This window comes from Zosterops lateralis (genome assembly GCF_965231275.1).
Source record: "Zosterops lateralis genome assembly, chromosome: 5".
In the NCBI taxonomy this organism is placed as follows: domain Eukaryota; kingdom Metazoa; phylum Chordata; class Aves; order Passeriformes; family Zosteropidae; genus Zosterops; species Zosterops lateralis.
Window position 1 is genome coordinate 71650160 of NC_139766.1, and position 19192 is coordinate 71669351.

The window sequence follows — 19192 nt, forward strand, 5'->3', positions numbered from 1 at the left end:
GCCCCAAATTTGTTCTCCAATGTTCTGGTACAAATTAAGAATAACTCTGTCAAAGACATGGGTTGTTCTGGCTTTATTCTGGTGTGACTGAGAATAGAATTTGGCAGCGTGTGCCTGGGGGTGGGGAAACTCTCCAGACAGACTGCTCTTGGTATTGTCTGTGGTTCCTGGACAGTAGCAGTGTGTATTCTTTTCAGATGCTCAATGTTTGTCATGAATGCCAGATGGTGATTCTCTAATTCAGAGATCTCTCCTACTGTGGAAGCAACTGTGGATTCTAAAACTGGTGGAGCAGTTCCCAGTGTAATGTGACACCTGGGGAGCAGAGGAAGAGCACGTGTGACTGGACCAAGTGACTGCTGACCAAGGTTTTTCTCACTTAACCATCTGACTGTTTTCCTCCTTGAGCATGAGATAGTAGGGATGGTCCTATCTCCTCTCTGGCACATGGGGCAGCTGTGTCCCAAGGAAACCTAGAAATGTAATTCCTACTGCCTGCCTTGCCTCCCTGAAGGGCCCATGCATGGAAAACACTTCTCCTATCATTTTGTTTTATCTTTTGAGAAATCCAATTCTGAGCAAGAAGGGAAAGCAACCACCCATCTCCCAGAAGAAATGTGCTTGCAAAGCATGAGCGATCCCTATGCTGCACAAACATCATAAAACTGTTAATAACCAATAATCTTTGTGCAGTGAAGCATGAAAATGAGAAACTTGCATTTCGTGCCCCAATACACTTGTTTTCGGTATGGGTGCTCAATCCCATTACTTGGAAAAATAGGTTGGGGAAAAAAAAATATAAAAGGAAGGCACAAGCAGTGATTGAGCAGCAGGATGAAATGCCATCTCTAGGAGAGAAGGGGAGGCAGGAGGAATTGAAACAGCTGCACTGTTCTCTTAGGAAAAAGTTATTCCAAATCAAAGTAAATGAGTGTGTTTTAAATAACAGGCAGATTGAGTCCCTTTAAAACAACATTTCTGCGTTCTTAGAGGCAAAAATGCCCAGAAGTACGATCAGTCAGAGTAGGAGCCTTCCTCTGCTTCCAGCTGTCACTGCCTGACGCAGAGCTGCATGGAGAAACCTTTGGAGACAGCAGTGTTAATTCCCACTGTGACCACAGAGAGGGCTGGCATTTACTGCAAGTTTGTGAGGAACAGAGCTCCCTTGTGAACAATGCTTTTAGTTGGTCTTGATGGCTTTTACTGTAATGGGAGTTAGCTGTTTGGGTACTCGGGGCTTAGGGCAAACATCTATTTATGATTTAAATGTAAATACGGCACGATCAACTTCAGTTCTCATTAACTTCAAAACAATCCGGGGCTAAGTGGAGACTTACGTAAGTCCTAAGACACTGAGTTTTGTGCTTACACTTTTCTATTTTTAAAAACATTTCTCTCTCCCCTGTTGCTGAGCAAAACATCTTGCATGGATGAAGGGAAGCAGCCCAAAGGCCATCTCCCAGTTGAGCATGATTAAGGAAATATCCTGGTTTTAGTCCCTTGCTTTTGGGGAGGCAGCATACTGGGTGGATAAAAACAGCCAGAGAGGGATATCGAGGTATTTTTTCCTTTAGGATCCTTCAGTGATAGTATCATCCAATTTGAGTTTCAACAGCAGATCAAACACATTCTAGAATTTACCTAAGTTGAAATCTGCTGCACAAACATGCTCCACGATGACATAAAGAGGACTTGATAGTAAATAAATGTCTGTAATGAAAGAAAAAGCTTGTAGCAACTCCTCCTAAGTCTCTAGGCACAGCATACCCAGAACTGTGTTTGTGCAGGTCTTGGCTTTAGACAACCCATGAGAACTGCTGCTGGCAGGGGATGGCCCTGCAGTGACACGGGGACATGGACACACACCCACCTGGCTCCTGCGCTGACCACGTAGAAGGGGTCCCTCACCATGGGGCCGAATTCACTGCTCTCCCTCCTCAGCAGCTCCTGGGGTACCCAGACAACATTAGCAGCCAGCAGAAAGCAAAACAAAATACCAAAACATGGATGAGAATGCCTTCCAAAGCTTGAGAGCAAATCATTCCCCATTGCTATCCACTCCTTCCCATCTTTAAACAAATTCCTGCAGTGACAGTGCAACGTGATTTGTACGCAGCCTGAAAGGAACATTAAGCACTGTACACAAGGCCTGAAAAACGAACAGCGAGTGAGGCAGGGAAGTCAGCTGCTAAACTGGAAACAAACATTTCCCAGGAAAAAATCTGAAAAGGCCAAAAGAAATCTAATAAATAAATAATAAAAAATTCACCCTGTTGATTTGGCTTTGATCCCCATGTTTATAGCTGTGGGTTTGCATTGGAGATGGATCAGAAACAAACCTAATGAAGAAAGCACTTCAACATATGCTTCTCTTTCAAACAGACCCTATGGATTGGTGTATATGCTGGAAGTCAAGTTAGGATTTAAGAACAGGGTTTTCACAAGTGCCTTGCTGCCCATGGGACTAATCCTTGTTCCACAGGTGGTTACAGCTAAATCCCTCTGGGAAACAGCCATAAGGGCTCTCCCCTCTCCAGTGCCTGAATTAAGATCCTGTGAACAGGTCTGCAGTGCTTTCACCCTCTTCCTCAACTTGGCTTCTGACAGGCAGAACTTCTGGTTTGGCTGCTGAGTGTATGAACAATTAAAAATGAGCCAGGAGGGGGAAATAAAGATCTCAAGAACTGCCCTGTACCTCCTGCGTGATAAGAGTTGGGCAAGGAAAAATGGACTGGGGCTGCCTGTCATCCAACCAGTCACTGAAAAGTACACTTTGGTGATTTTTGTCTCTCTGGATGTCTGGTTTTGTTGCTGCTTTGATCGACAAGTGTGACAAAATGGCACAGATGGACCTGGTGCCTGGCTGGGGTGGAAAAATACTGATGGTGGGATGAGACAGGGGTGGTTCTGGAAGTGCATTCCGGTTACTTGATATTCACAAGCTGCTTTTTTAATTCAAGCTGCTTTTTTAATTCACTCTATTTAAAGACGTGGTGTGGGAGCTGAGGGCTGCTGAGGGAGGATGGGTAGAATGAAGCACACAGTGGTTTTGGGAAGGCAGCTTCCTCCCCCCACCCCAGTTTGGCTCATTTGTGAGATGTTGCCCAGACCCTCCTCTCCTGTCACTTGACTCAGGACCACTTCGTTGCTCCTGGATAATCTGCTCCAGGCCAGGAGCGAGTGCAGGAGTAGAAAGAGATGTCCTGGATCTCAGCTGCCCTGTAAGTATGCAAGCCTCTCCAAACACTCAGCTTATTTGGGGCTATGAGCCTGTCCACACATTTTGGTTGTTTGCTCCCTCTCTCCATGATGAATGGTGCCTGGCATGGAAATAGGGATGGGGCAGCAAATCCAGCACTACTGTAAATCCATGTGGCTCGACCAGTTGCAGTTTCCTAAATAGGTCTGAAGAGATTTCAGCCAGCTGAAGGGCTGGCCTGGGCAGTTTTCTTTAAGAATTTAGCCTGGTTGTACTGTTTACCATCATCAGAGTCAGTTGAATTCCCCATTTGTGACATCAGTGTGATGTTCCCAACCACCAAGCAGGGGAACATGGAAGGGCCAGGGTCTCTGTTCTGTTTTCTCTCCCTGGATGATCCCCTCCAGGGCTGGAGGCTAAACATAATAGTTATTTGGCAGTGCCTCGGCCCAGCACTTCTCAGCACTGTCAGGCACAGTGGGAGCCAAGGCAATTCCAAGCAGGCTCTAATCCCCTCTATTTTGCACCAGCAAAATGGGCCAAGGCAAATCACCATCCTAGTGGGACAGTCCACCAGAAAAGTGCTTACTGCTTCTCCTGTGCTGCTGGCAGGTAAGGACAGGACACCCCAGATGGGATGTTCAGAGCAGCAAGAAAACACCAGCATATGCACAGAAATCCCAGCATCCCTGACACCCTTGACCCAGTCCAGCAGGGAGAGCTGAACCCCACCAGTGATCTTCTAATTAAGGTGCACTAAACTGCCTCAGCACGTGCTGAATCTGTCTCTAATCAATGGAGTCCTAGCCACTGATGCCTAGACTGGCTATCAGCTTGTTCTCTGACACCAGCCCCATTCCCCGATTCGGAGAGCCCGTCTTATGGATGCACATGATCCCGTTCCCACATACCTGGTGCTTCTTATCCGCCGTGGGAGACGACCTGGAACGTACGTGCACGGGGACTGGCTGATTGTCGTACCTATCGAGCAAGTCTTCCACAGACACCGACTTCCCAGATTTTCTGGCACTGGAGGGCGTTTCAAAGACCTGCTCCTGCTTCCTGTAGCGAGGCTGGCCCTGCATGCCCAGAGGGTCTGTCTGCGTGCCTTTGGTGAGATCCGATCTGGGCCTGTAATCCCTCCACCTCTCTGGTTTGGGCCGGCTGGTGACCAGGCTGTCCTGGCGCCCTGGCACCTTCTCATCTCCACTCGTGTCCAAGTAGTCCATCAGCCCAGGGGGAAGGGTGGAAGACATCCGTCCCGTCCTGGATATCTGCTCTACAGACTCTCTGCGGCGGTAAAGGTTCTGGTCCTGGAGGGAATTCATGCTGGAGGCGGAGGAAAGGCTCTGGCTGTCAGGGCCCCCCAGCTGCAGGTAGGAGCTGTGGGAGCGCTCCCGGAGCAGCCTGATGTCCTGTGAGGATGGCCGTCGCCCCGTTTTGCGCTCAATGTAGTCGGCCAGGGCGTTCTGCTGAAGCTGCTTGAGCTCCGGCTTGGACAGGCTGGCCGTGGATGAGGCTTTGCTGTCCCTCTCGAAGATCTTGCGCCGATCAGCCACCGTGTTCTCCGGGAAGATAAAATGGATGCTTTTCTTCTGGAAGGAGAAGGGCGATGGCTCCCCGTCTGAGATGCCCACCTCATTCATCTTTTCGGGCTCTGAGTAGGAGCGCTTCTTCTGCTCCGCCGTCAGCCGCTTCCGGCCTCCAATGCGCAGCACGTGCTGTGTCCTGGTGTAGTCCAGGCTGGAGAAGCCTCCCTCTGTGGGCGTGATGCTGTGCCTCTCCTTGGGGGTGTGTGGGGAGGCCGCCATGCTCCTCATGCCCACGTGGGCCGAGGCAGGCCTCTGGGGCACTCTCTTGGGCGTGTTCCCGAAGGGGGGGCTGATCCGCCGGAAGGAGGTGGCCCTCAGCACCCTGGACTGGGCATCTTTAATGCTGTTCCTGTAGGCCCTGTTAAACGACATGTCCAGCTGTGACCCGTGTGCATCCTGGATGTTATCCCTCCAGAGGATCTCCTTCTCAGGCTCGCCTCCCAGATGGAATGTGCTTCTACTCCGTGGAAGCTGAGCCGCCCTTATTTGCACCTCATTTTCAGGACACAGGCTGGAGTACTCACTGGGTCTTGCCTGCTTCAGTGAAGCCATCATCTGCAGCTCTACAGGGCACCAGTCAGCCCCTTCCAGCTTCCCGTTCCTGATGGACGGGCTGGAGCCCCTGCCTGGGTCACTGGGCAGCTTGCTCCTCATGTCCTCTGGGCTGTGCATGGAGCACCTTGTGCCAGTGGGCTGGCTCGTCCTGCTTGGCCCATAGTGCTGGCCAAAGCTGGGAACGCCAGCGCTCTGGGGCCGAGGAGTGCTCTGCTCCCGCTGCTCAAACTTATTGACCTTCTCCAGCACCGAGCAGCGGGGCTTGCCAGCCTCTGGTTTGCTGTAGGGGAAGCTTTGGGTGCTGCTAGAGCTGAGCCTGTTCCTCCCAAAATCCAAGGTCTTTGGGAGCTGAGGAGAAGGGAGCTCTTTGCACTTTGGCTCAGCAGCATGTAACAGAACCACGCCTGTGCCCTCCTCCTCCTGCTTTGTGAAGGCCTGTGGGTCTTCATCACTCCACTGTCTGTGCCCCTGTTCCCTGTGATCTTTCTCCTCTGTGCTGCTGCTGTTCAGGAAGGACAGTTTGGTGTTGCAATAACCCTCGCCTGGTTGCATCTCCCTTAGCTCAAAGCTGCTTTGCCTCCTGGAGCTCTCTGGGATGTTCTGCAAGGAAGAGAAGCTGTACTGCTTGGCCTTGCTGTGACCCCATGGGTGGGGAGCACCAGCATCTCTCTCATTTATCTGTGCATTGCCATTTTTGTCTTCCTGGGATCCAGTTGTCCAGTCCTCTTTGGGCTGGTAATGGGTTTTCTTCTCACTAGCATCCCTCAGCTGGGGTTGTGGACCCTGGAAAATGGACTTGGAAGCCTGTGTGGTACCCGTGGTCTCTCGGTGGCTGTGTGCTGCCTTGTAAAGGGATAACAGCTCCTCCTTTCGCGACGCAGCCAGGCAGAGCTCCGGGCCTGCTGCGCTGGGAGGTTTCTGCTGGACAAGTTTGGCTTCGTGCTTTCTCTCAGTGGCAGGGGGCTGGTAGAAGATGGTTGACCTGTTTGTAGTGCTTTGGTTTCCATTCTCATCCGAGCCCAGGGTGCCGCCGGCCATGGCCTTGTCATAAGAGACCGGGAGGGCTGGGGAGTACCCACTTTCTTTGGCCAGAGCTGGGTAAAGCGTCCCGGTGCTGCCGGCGGAGGGCCGGGGCACCTGGGCGTAGTGCGGCTCTGGGGAGGGAACGGCATAGACACCAGTGGGCAGCAGGGGCTGCCCTGGCTGGGCTGCCTGGGAATAGCTCTGCTTGGGCTTCATGGTGGGGCTACTCTCTGGGCTCTTCTCCACCACGGTGTGCAGGTGCCCTTCTCCGAAGGGCAGCTTCAGCAGCGGCCCCTGGGACAGGGAGCTGACGGGCTGTGCCCAGGCCCCCTTCAGCTGGGTCCGGCCGGGCTTGCTGGGCTCAAGGCCGGTGCCTGAGCCGGGTCTCTCGTGGTGCCTGATGGCTGCGTAGCTGTCGCTGCGAGCGGGAGGCGGGGGCGGTCCCTTCGGGGGCTGGCTCTTGCCGTCCGAGGGGCCCTGCGCCGGCTGCGCCCAGGAGGAGACAGCGCCGTGCCGGCTGAAGGCGTGGAGCCTGCCGCGGGCATCCCCACCGGGCAGCAGGGCCGAGGGCTTCACCTCGTACTCCTGGGAGACGCGCTGCTGGGCGTCGTAGACCGTGCGGACGTAGCGGATGTCCGCCTGCCTCATGCCCTCCGGACCCCTGCGGGACGCGGCGCCGTCCGGGGAGCACGAGTGCTCCTTGCCCAGCGGAGCCGCGGGGTACTCGGGGATGCTGGAGTTGGTGGAGAAGGAGCTGTAGGCAGAGTCTCTCTTGCTGTGGAGGTGGGAGAGCTGGTCGATGCTGTTGGTGGATTTGGCCGGGGACAGGTGGCAAGGGTGGTAGGCAGGGGAGGAGGAGTGGTCCAAGCTCTCCATGCTGCCACGGGAGCTGTACTGGTCAGGGCTCCTCCTCAGATAGCCATGCTCGTAGGCACAGAGATCGCTGGTGGAGGAGCTGGGGGACAGCGAGAGGAGAGTGAAAACCAGTAGAGGAGAGGCACAACAACTTATAAGTCAGCTCAGAAGCAAGATGTTTAGTTTTGAGATGAAAACCCATATTTGGGCCTTGCTCCATCCCCTGTTTGGAGTCATCCCAGTTCACAAGGAGGAACTGCTTGACATTGCAACACATGGCTCTTATTTACCACAGAAGGGTGGGAGGGAAATACAGACAGAAAGATGGTGCATCTCTGGAGCCAGGGAGGATCAACCCCGCCCAGCAAACCCATCCAAAGCCCTTGGAAAGCTGAATGAGCACCGACGCCAATGAGGAGGAGGAGGAGAGGAGCACGAGGGGCGTTCTGGGGGGAATCTAATCTCTTTATTTTTTTTCCTATTTCTTTTCTTTTTATGGAGATGAAGGCTTTGCCCTGGCAGGCTTCCTGGAAATTCAGCTGTCCCAAGGATAGTTTGTTTGCTGCGAGAAAACTAAGCTGACAAGAAGAGATGTATGTGCCTGTGCCTGGAGGGAAGTGGGGTGCAACCATAGAAACAGTCTGAGAATTCCCAGCAAGTCTGCACTGCCACCTCTTCTGGTAGCTTAGCAGGTGCAGGTACACCTTGTCACTTTCTCTGAGGTGTCCAAAGATGACTCATGGCCACCCGAAAAGTGATCAAAAGAGAAAGATATTCAGAGATCTTTCTACCCATGGGAAGGGACCTCTTTGTGCCAGTCACAGTCCCTTTTTTACAGCTCACAAGGGGATATTGCAAACTTCTGCAGAGGTTGCCCTGGCCAATCTCCCCTTCCAGATCCAAGCAAATACACTGAGGACTGGAAAATGTAGCCTGAGGATTTCACTTTTCTTCCCTCTCCTCCCAGCTTCCCTTCCTCAGATATCACTTTCTCTAGTTCCCTGTGCAACTACATGTGCTGTCCTGGCAGAGCCACAGGGAAGCAGCAGGAAGGGATGGGCTGCGGCAGGGCAAGGCACAGAGCTGGAAGCTGGCTCCAGGTCACATCCCAAACAAGGGACAGACCCAGGGGAGAAGGCTGCTAAGGATGAAGAAAGGCAGAAGGAAGCCTGCTCACAGCAGCTCTGCAGAGAGGTGCAGAGGAATACAGACAGGAAGAGATATGGCAAATCTCAGGACGAAGCTGGTTTACTCATTTAAATGCACCACTCTATTCTGGATTCAAATAATCATCTCCCTGGCAATGCCCAGCATGGCCCTAGCCAGCTGGCCACTAGATGTTCCCCGTGCTCTTCCTCAAGCACCCGGGAGACAGAGCCATGCTGCCAAAGGCTCTGCCAGGAGCTGCCTGGGAAGCAGAGCCCCTTGGTGGGAAAGGAGTACACTCCACCATGAGCTGTGCTGAGGCTACAGACCAGCACACTTTATTTTCTGCAACCATCTCCTCTCTTTCTTTAATGCTCTTTTTTCTCTTCCCTCTCCTCTGCCAAGGATCAGCCTTGCCAGTAAAAGTGATGTTTCAATCTCAGAGGCTATAATGGAGAGTTTCAAACCATTCTGCCTCTCCGGGGAAAATCTTCCAAGGGAAGAATTTAAACTTGTCCTTCCTCAAGCTGCCCTGCACATTCAGCTATGATAGAGCTGACTCCTGCAGAAAGCCACTGCCAAACCAGGAAATCCCTGCCTGAACTCCTCACCCTGGGAGCACTGTTGCTGATGCAGTGTTGGGCTGCTCCGTTACACTGACAGGCTCTGCTACCTACACTCTTTTCTTCCTTTTTTTTTTTTTTTTTTTTTTTAATAGGCCAATTTAAACTTTGGATTTCTTTCACTTTACTGGGGAAACAACCATGCTGTGTTTCTATATGGGAGTATCCACAGAAAGTTCTATCAGCATCCTGGCAGTGGGTTCCCATCTTTGCAGGAAGGGGATTTTTAAAGCAATTAAATTTCCTAGCTGCTAATCACCCCACAGAGCACCTACAGAACGAAAACAAAGCCACTTTATCTGGGAAACCAAACAGGAACTGAAGCCTTCCTAACTCTAACCTGAACCCTGACTGTTTATAAACCTGTCCAGCTGTATGGAAGTGACTGGTACCATTTTCCCACTGTACCTTTGCTCCCTCCCTTCCCTCCACAACTGTGTACTACTTACCTGGAGTGGTAGGACTGATGCCATGGGGTGCCAAGCGTACCCTGAGATATTTGCATCATGCTGGGATCGGGTTGGTTCTCCGCGAGTTTGGTTGAATGCCAGGAGTGAGGTCGGCCTGGAGTTTCACTCCGCCTAGGTGAAAGCACAAGGGGTTGCACATCAGCAACAGCCCAGCTCTCCCAAGGAAGATGGATACCAACATTTAAAACTGCTCATGCTCATTTGTGCTTCGCTGCCACGTTTTTGTCCGTTCCAAGCAAGTCCCACAGTAACTGTGTGTGAATGTCCCTGGCATTCCCTCTGGGATTTGCACAAGTGGGTATTTGCACAATGCCATGAGGGGGTGGAGGCCTGCAAAGGGATTTTTGATCTCTCCTCGGTGCTGCTAAAAATGCAGAAGGAGACGTGACAGCCAAGTGCCGGCAATGTGTGTCCCTTGCACCCCGCCCCGGCCAGACAGCTGTCCCCAGGGTGTGTCCCCAGGCGTGGCACGGCACGGCTGTCCTGGGTGCCTTCAGCCAAGGCCTGTGTCTGTCAGCCCCGAGGAAAAAAACCCCACTGACACCTTATTTAAAGCACAGAGTGGTGCAATGGAAAGTCAGAGCAGAGGATTAGTGATCGAGTCCCCTGAGGAGGCCACACAGACTCTCCTTTGCCCCAGCCTTTAGGCTTGTCTTTAATCCTCCTGCTGCTTTCCTTGAGGGATCTCTCCCCTGCTCTAGCATTTACACAGTTTGTCACTCTCTGGGAAAACGAGGAGCAGCACTGAACCTGTGTCCTACTGAAATGTGACAGCCTTCAGAACAATTCTGACTAACTAAATGCAAGAGAAGGATATGACATATCTTTAGTCTTCCTCTCACTGAAAAATCCACAGTACAGCATGTCCTAAACACATCAGTACAGGGATTAAAATGCCCTTGGCACACAGACACTGAGAGAGGATTCTACCAGTACTGCCTGAGACTGGGAGAAGAAATGGCACAGGAAAGTGTAAAAAGTTAAAAATGCTTTTTAGGGTCAGGTCCTTTCCTAGTACCAGCTAACATCAGCACCTGCTGATGTTCTACAGCATGGAAAAGCATAGGCAGAGAGTGAGAGGCAGAGCCATTTCTCCAGCATTTTTCCATACAGATTTCAGAAGTGCTGGTTATTTCATTATCATCTGCTAAAAGAAGGAAGAAAAAGGGACATACTTTTCCCTTTCCCTCTTGTAGCGGGATTGTGTTAAGGGAAATTGGACTGGAGGTCTGCAAAAGGGCAAGCTGAACCCAACACCTTTTTTACCTTTACATGTGCAGGTGTGTTCAAGACAGAGCTCTTCTGTTAAGCTCCTTGCCCAGAAAGCAAGGAAGCTGAGCACTGCCAGATAGGAAGTTGACAAAACTGTTTATTAAGAATAACCCACATTCTTGCCTTTTCCACTGCAGACATTTAAAGACTTAAAGTACTTTAGTGGAGTACAAACCATCAGCATCAGTTTTTCACTTTGGAAAATGAATGATCCCATGCAAGGCATGTTATCCTTTGGTTTGATCAGTAGAAACAGTGGGGGAGCTGTGTAGCCAATCATTTGAGCCACAAGTATTTTAAACTCTTTTGTAATATCTTTTGTATTATCCTTGTAATAATACAACATGTGCACAGCTGTGAATTTTAGTCACAAGACACTTGGTACCAGCTTACCAGCTCTGTGTGGGATAACCTCACACTGTTTCCACACCTACCCAGTCTTGGAAACGTGGCAGATCCTGACTGATCCCAGACAAACTGGCTGAGTGATAAAACCATCAAATGCAGCAGCTAATGCCTGACTTGAGTGGAAACAAATAAACTATCAGACCTTTAACTGGTGTTACTTGGTGCAGCTAAGTTGCCTGTGACAAAACCAGAAGCAACAGATGACACTTTGGTGCAGGAGGCTCTATGCAGGATTTTGAACTGCAGGACTGTAGTAACAACAATAATAAACCAACCTCATCACCTTATCTTTTATATATTCTGTACTCTACTTGTGAAAGTGTCTGGACAACCTTATTACTGAAAAATTCTCCACTTCAAATGATAGACAAAGTGATCCTTGTGTTGTAAAAGCCATGGCTGGAAGAAGAGACTCCTGGTTCCTCAAGGACACTCCCAGTGATCAGATAACCTGGGCATCCAGATCAGGCTGGCATCACGACAAACGCCTGGGAGAGAAGACACCTGGAGAAGTCAGTGGGACACAACGCAACACTGGCATCTGAATGACAGCTGTAACACAGACTACAGACCAGGTACTGCTAGTTCACACTGAAGACTGGGAAACCAAAGGGAAAGGGCTGGTCTTTAATCTGGTGCAGCTGCTGTTACTGGCTGCTCACCAGTGCTATTCTGGTCCCCGTGTTTGCAGAGGGAAACATGCCCAGCCCAGTGGAGGCTCCTTGGTGGCAGCCTGGCACACTCTGGGAACAGTCTGGGCTGCAGGGACCACGTTCACATCTCTGAGGCCCTTCACCAGGAGCTGCTCTGTAGCTCTCTCTTATTAGAAAGAACTGAGTGTGTTCTTCTCTGTAATCTCTGGAGATTATTTTTATATTGCATGCAAAACAGGAATGGGACTTTACAAAGACACTTTGGCACTAACTGTACAGATGAGTCAGCATCTGAGGCTTTCTTCGCAGTGTAACTGAAAGGTTATCTTCTTCTCAAGGTTACAAACTGAAAACATGAAAAGTGTAGTCAGTCTGATTCCTGTTTTTCACGTACTGCTCCTTGCCAGTCCTGGAGTACACATATAACCTGAGTACTCTGCAAGTTCCAAAGTACCTCAAGCCCAGCGTCCTTCAGGAGTGCAGTCCTTCAGTGTGAAAAGGCCCATCTTCAACCAGAGCAAACAACCCAGCTCCTTCAAATTGCCATTTGCATTTTTTCCACATCCTTAGAAATCTAATAAGTGAAAGCCAGACAGGGATGTTGTGGCTGATTACCAGCCACTCAGGGTCATCAGTGCCCCAATAAACTGATCTTTTTCTACTCCCACACAGCTTGTGCAGAGTTGTTTTCATCACTCTCACATCCATCAGAAACATCATCCAGGTGGCTGAGAAGAGAACTGTGAACAATGCTTCTTGTACCACTGACCTTGTGGTCATTTTTCTCTGTCTCCACAAGCTCCAAACCCTTCCTCAGCAGAGGCAAGGAATGCTGAAGATGAAGGCAGCAAAACCTTTCACGGAAAGCAGAATCCACCTGCAGATCCAGGCAGCAGCAGTGGTCACCAGGACACATCTCCATGAACTGGAGGGATGGCTCTGACTAGAGGCTGGTGTTAATGTGTCCAAGGAAGATGGGATAGGGCAGAGAAAAGAACTAAGGCCACAGGGTCACTCTGCCATCATTCACAACCACAATCCCTGTGGATGTGCTTTCCTCCAGCAGCCATGAAGCCAGGTGGCTGTGTGGGAGGTTGCTAGAGCTGGAAGGGATAGGCATGGCTGGAAGGGAATAGCCATGGCCTAGCCCATCATGTGGGGTGGTGGGAAGGGATGGGGGCCCTGCAGCACAGACCCTCCTCCTGGAGGAGAAATGAAAGATTTGGATGCAAATGCAAAGCTTGTGCCTCCTGGATCTGATCCCAGGCACTGAGTCACACGAGAGAAAGCCAAGAGGGCAATGCCCATCCTTACCACGTCATCCTCACAGCAGTCAAGATTTCAAGCTGGTGATAATTCTAACCCATGTGGCAGGGGCACTATGTCCTGAGCCATATCCTGAGCATGCAGCAGCAGGATCTTTGTACATGGAGAGATCCTGATGCCAGCAATTCATTCACCTGTACCCTCATTCCAGGGAGAGTGTGCACCTGCACCAACAGAAAGCAGAGCAACCACCTGAATTCTCACCAGGACAGACCTGTCTCCAAGATGGACACATCTAAAGGAGCGGAAGGATGACAAGGAGATGTTTTCCAGACATCCGAACGTGCAGCTGTAGCCTCTCTGCCCATCTATTAGGCAGGAGATAAAGGAAAAAGTAAAGCACTCAGAAGCCTATTAGGATTTCGACAGAGCGAGGCCACAATCTACTCAAAGCAACGTCGCTCTTAATTAAGGTTCAGTCATGGTTCTAAAAATAAGCTGAACAGACAAGGCCAATTAGAAAGGAGTCGGACCAGAATGGCATCAGCTTGGTGTGTCTTTCACTAAATCTCTCTTTTTAGGCTCACAGAGCCCTTCTGGTAAATTCTGGGGCAGGAAGGATCTGGAGTGAGCTCTGTCCCTTCACAATTTTGACTGAAAAGAACGAAGACTGATTAGAAAGACCTGAAGCCTATGAAATGATATTTCACATTCTGGATCTTGGCCAATAGTGTCTCCTCATCTGTAGGAAAAGAAGGAGAATCACACCCACACCCCCCACCCTTTAATGCTCAGATGAAAACTTTCCCTAAGTAACAAACACACTGAAAAAACCCTTCACTTGATAACACTTGAGTGAAATGTGCCAATATTCTCAACATTCTCATACCAGGACACAACATGCTTTTCCACAGTATGTTCATTTTGCAGCTCCTACAAGACAGCTCCCCACCCAGCAAATCTCTGTGGACTATCTCACATTTTTGGCAGTCTCAGACTTGAACCAAAAAAAAAAAAAAAAAGTAAGCAATACCATTCAGGCCAGTTCAGGGCTTTGTCCAAGACCAGTCCAGCCTCACTGGTCTCTCCAGCTCCTTTCCCAGAGGCAGGTGTTGTGCCTGTGTGGTGTTTCCAGTTGACATGTCAGACACCATGTTTTCCCCTTTTGGTAAGCATCACTGAGGATGTCTGGGTTGCATCAGACCATGCCCTGAGTGCCATCTGGGATCTCTCAGGGATCCGGAAGAAGAGAATCAGAAGATTCTGCTCAGAATTCCTACTATTACCATCATGACCTCTTTGGAAAAAACTCCCCACCACAGCACTGGGTAGAAAATCAAGCAGGGATGACAAACATGTATGTGGATCTAGAGACAGATTTTTTCTGCTGGCTCTTCCTTATAGAAGTGCCCTCAACCACAGGCTGCAGATGGAAGTGCTGAGATCGCTCAGAGGTGATGGCAGCTGTGAGCAATGGGCACTCCTTCGCTGAACTTAGGAACAGTCAAACATTGTAATTAATGATTATTGGTCCTGCAAGTCACACCTCTGTGTTATCACATATCTCTGGGAACCCCCATGCTGCCTTATCCAAGAAAGAGGCATTTATCCAGTGTCCAGCAAAGGAAACAAAGAGTGTGGGGCTCGGAGCCGGGCCATGCGCTGCGGCTCCATCTTCCCCTCACCCCAGTGCAGGGTTGACAGGCAATATTTAGATTGAGGACTTTTCCCTACACAAAGAAAGGGTCCCACTGGCATTCCCTGACACTAACCAGACACAGTCTTCAACAGGAACAGAGGTGATGTATACAAACTTCACTCTTCTTGATTACTGGGTTCAAGGACTTTGTCCTACTGAGATCTTCTGACAGCTTTCTATTTTGAAGACAGCATTATCAAGCAACTCACCAAGTTTGATTTAAATTGCAAAATGAGGAGTATTTCAGATCCCTAATTTAAGAAGTGCTTGCCACCAAGATAGTCCATCTGTGCTGTTCCCACAGGACTACAGCTTGGACATGGAGAAGCCAGGATTCCCTTCAGCCTGGCACCTAGACCATGCATAGGCTACAATGAGGAGCAGGGGAGCAGTGGGTTAAAGACATTCTGCAACTTCCTTCTTCTTTCTATAATTTTACTGTTTCCTTTGCTGGAAGAAGAGGAAGAAAGAACAGACATAGAAAAGACGCAGCTGACTGACTTACAATCTTTGAGAAGGACCCTATTATTGCCTGTCTTCTCCAGGGATTCACATCATCTCTCCCACAGCAGGGGTGGAAAATCCTAGCAGCCAGAGCCTGCAGTGGCCTCCCTGCCCACAGCTCTTCAGAGCTGCACTGATTTATCCAGACCAATGAACCGGCCCCATGGGCTCAATTCAAATAATTTTTTCTCATTCTTCTCCAGTCAGTAAATTAGTTAAAAAGACAGAAACCCAAGCATAGCTTAGATTCTTTCACAACCCGATATCTAACACACAGCAACTTGCAACAGGAGAGACTTGGAAACAATGGAAGGAATGTGTTTTCCTTGCCTCCATCAGTGCTCAGGGGGAACTGGGTGGCTGGCAGCAGGAGCACTGCCCCATGAGCCCGATTATCCAAACGGAACGTGGACAATGAGGCATGGCAGGTAACCAAGGGGATCCACAGGGCAAGGCTTCAGGCACAGTTGGGCTCTCCTCTGAACTACAGGGCTACAAATCACAGGCACTGCTCATGAGCTACACATCCAAGTACTCGTGGAGGAGTGATGAACAGGAGAGAAGCAGCAGGGCCTTTAGGGGGATGTGTGGAGGTACTTGCACACATCTGGGGGGTGAATCAGATGGGCTGGGGAGCTGCACCCACTGCCCGGGCCAAAGCAAAGGCTGCTGAGTCTGAAGCGTCCTCCCACAGGCACATTCTCATACATTAAAGCAGCTTCCTGTTCATAACTAAAGCTCCAGCCTGGGTCAAACTGAGATGTGCAAACACAGCCTCCAACACTGCCAGAAAAGTAAAGCAAAACATTGGCTCTGCATCCAAAGGCAATTATTTCCAAGTGAAATGCTAAACTTTAGAGCTTCTGTGAAGATCTGCTACTAAACTGATGGGCAAGAAGGATTTACAGGGGGCATATGGTGAATGACTCATTGTTATAGGGAGGTGGTGGATGTAGGGGAACTCCTCTCCCAAACTCCTGGTAGGTCACATACCTGGGGAAATGCAGAGTCCCACTCCTTAGTCAGAGACAAACTTCTTCTCAATAAAATCAGCTTGAGGAGATATTTCAGCCCCTAAAATCTGCCTTATCCGAGGCTGGGCAGGGTCAGCATCCATGACTGCTGAAAGCTGGAGCATCTCCACTAAGGTCAGGGAGGTTGCTCCAGAGGTGCATCCTTGCTAATAAGATCAGAATGTGAAATTCCCTTCTCAGCTGCTCACTCACAGGCACTGGGCCACATTTCCACCAGCTCCAGGAAACCAGCGTAGCTTTTTGACTTCAAATAAGTCAAGGTCTGGCCCAAATGCAATGTTGCAAATAAAAGCCACTGCTTCGACTTCATGGTACAAATATCAGAAGACTGAGACACAAAAATCTATGAAGTCACTCAGATTACATCTGACTGATGTAAGAGGCTCTTTTGATGCCAGCAAAAGCTCTGCCTGAGTGAATGCTGTAGGATTTGATCCTAAACTGCATGGCCAAAGGAGTGGAGTCAAGCTCAGCCACAATACCAGCCAATCCAGAACAGCCCAGGAAACTGATTTCTGAAGGCATTTAATTGTTCAAAAATGCAAACAAGTACTCAGAAGTCATGAATGCCAAACTCCCACCAGAGCTCCCAGACTCAGAAGAAGCCAGGTGATTTTGGAATGCCAGGCACCTCAAGCTGGGAAGTCAGAGAAGACTTAGACCACTTCTGTGGAGATATTTTGGTTCAGCATTTCTGATGACCTTTACCAGAACTGACAAAAGCTTCTGAGGAGAAGTTTCAGCACTCCTTCCCCGTGAGTGCCCCTCAGGCACACCGGCAGCCAAAGCAGTAACTGTTTTCCACCCCGTCTTTGCAGATGTTTCAGGGACACAGACAAACACATTCTTACCTGGTCTTCAGCCGTAACTTGACTCCTGCTGCCCACGAGGCTTTGCTGGGCTGGAGGTCAGTGGTCACGCAGTCGGGGCTGAGCGGGCTGGGAGACAGCTCTGTGCATCCCTGTGCTGCATGGGTGTCCCTGCCAAAGGAGAGCAAGGACATGTAAACACCACCACGCAAAACCTCAGCCCTCTTAGCCAATGCTTCATCAGGATTTTAGGAAAGAGAGCAATGCACAGACCCAGAGGGCAAGGCAGGGGCATCAGGCAGGAGCAAGGCGGGCCAGTGTGAAGTACATGTCACAGAAAGCCATGTGTATCCTTGTTTTCTCTAATCTGTGCAGGGTTTGGCTCTGTGAATGTCCCTCAGGACTGTTTTGGAGGAGCTGCCCAATCCCATGGCACACGGGAGTCAGATCAGCTCCAGCACTCGCGGCACAAAACTCATTATCCTGCAGCTGCATCTGGGGACACTAAATCCCCAAGCGTGGAGTTCAGGGGTTCCACTGTGGCATATGCTTTTTCCACATGTAACCACCTAGGAGAGCTCAGGGAACGCTCTGAACACACACGAGAAAAGCCAAGAGAAAGGTCCACACATTGAGAGGGAGAAAGAGAAGCCTGTCCTACCCCTCTCTACTGATATTTCCACAATATCGGCAAACACATATTTATCCCGCTCCAAGTCACGCAAACACAGTGTTACTGTGCTTACTTCAGCTTACTTCAGTGTTACTTCAGCTCCTTTCTTCCCCCTGGAACACTCCACTGTTCCCACTCCCTCCCATTTTTAGCCCTGAAGCGCAGAAGAAATTTGAAATTTCGGCTCGCCCAAGGAACCCTCACGCTGAATAAAAGCGGGGCTGAAAGACCCCCCTGCGCCTCTCCCTGCCCGCGGCAGGCCTGGCCCGGGATAAGCTGGAATTGCCTCTTGTGCGCTGAGCCCACATGCCGGCATCCGGGGCTTTGGATAGCTGAGATGGCTGGGATGCCATTCCGGTGAGAGCTCCACCGTCTTTGTGTCCGGCTGGGTCCTCCCCTGCGCTCCCTGCCCGCGCCCCCACGTGCCGGGCAGGAATGTTAAGCCTCACACTGCGGATGAGATACAGCGGGGAAGCGCAGCGGCACTTTCACCTAGATTAGGGGAAGCCATTGGTCGGGAACGGCCTTTTTTTGGCTCACCCTGCTTATCTTCATCCGATTTTTACCCCAAATCCTGCCTTGGATGCCTTTTCTTTCCATGTACCAAATCCCGTCCTGCTTTGTCTCTGCCGCTCCTCTCCTCTGAGATGTTGTCAAGTCTCTGATCAGACTTGAAAGTTTCCCTTCCCTGCTCCCATTCCAGCCTCGCTGTACACCAGGAACACAATCTCCTTTACTGCAGCCTTGGAAGAGCTAATATCCTTAAATGCTCCAATTCTCTTTGTTCACCAACCTAACCATGAAAAATTACCCATTTCCAGAGGAGATTTCACTGCAAGAGACAGAAAGATCAGAAGGCCTGTGACAGATGAGGATTTGAAAGATTGCATATAAATTTATCTATATAAACAGATCTACAGTTTTGTGAGCAAAATACATTCACAGCTTCAGTATTTGGAGGACAGACCCTGTGCTTCCCTGCTTGTTTCCTGAAGAGCAGTTTGGCTTTGCCAGGCCACATCACAGCTGTACTCCTTCTATCTGGCCAGCTGTCTCTGAGGGAGCTAGCGACAATATGTAGGGCTGGGAAATTGCCCCTGTGCCAAGAAAAGAGTCATCAACAGTCTGAGGAACTTATATAAAGGAGAAGTAAGTGCCTACAGCCCCGTGGGCACCACAGCCTAGCGATCTTTCAGCACTTAAGCATTTATCTATTTATCTTCTTGCTTTTTTAAGAAAAAACAGCTTTCTGAGGGATGCTAAGAAAGCAAGAGACATCACAGACACTAAACTGTGCTGTGAGCAGAGCTTTCTGAGTAAAGTTCCCATATGGACCCCACAGCCTGATGCTCCAGGGACAGCCCCAAGCAGAGGGAGGGAGGGAGGATAAGCAGCTTGGGTGTTCCCCCTC

At 50.1% G+C, this 19192-nt stretch overlaps 1 protein-coding gene across 3 annotated transcripts in view; it reads right to left on the reverse strand.

The window, feature by feature from the left end:
* Positions 1-19192, reverse strand: part of SHROOM3 (shroom family member 3) — a 40087-nt gene that overhangs the window by 9068 nt on the left and 11827 nt on the right. For 2 of the 3 annotated variants that reach the window (XM_083862493.1, XM_083862491.1), the window contains exons 1-4: positions 17151-17252; positions 9443-9574; positions 4111-7324; positions 1871-1947 (exon numbers count right to left, since the gene is read on the reverse strand). In XM_083862493.1, coding sequence (XP_083718619.1) covers positions 1871-1947; positions 4111-7324; positions 9443-9501 — 3350 coding nt within the window. In that variant the 5' untranslated portion in view covers positions 9502-9574; positions 17151-17252. Of the gene's footprint in view, positions 1-1870; positions 1948-4110; positions 7325-9442; positions 9575-17150; positions 17280-19192 lie in introns of those variants that run through there. The other variant, XM_083862492.1, reaches the window with a different exon arrangement.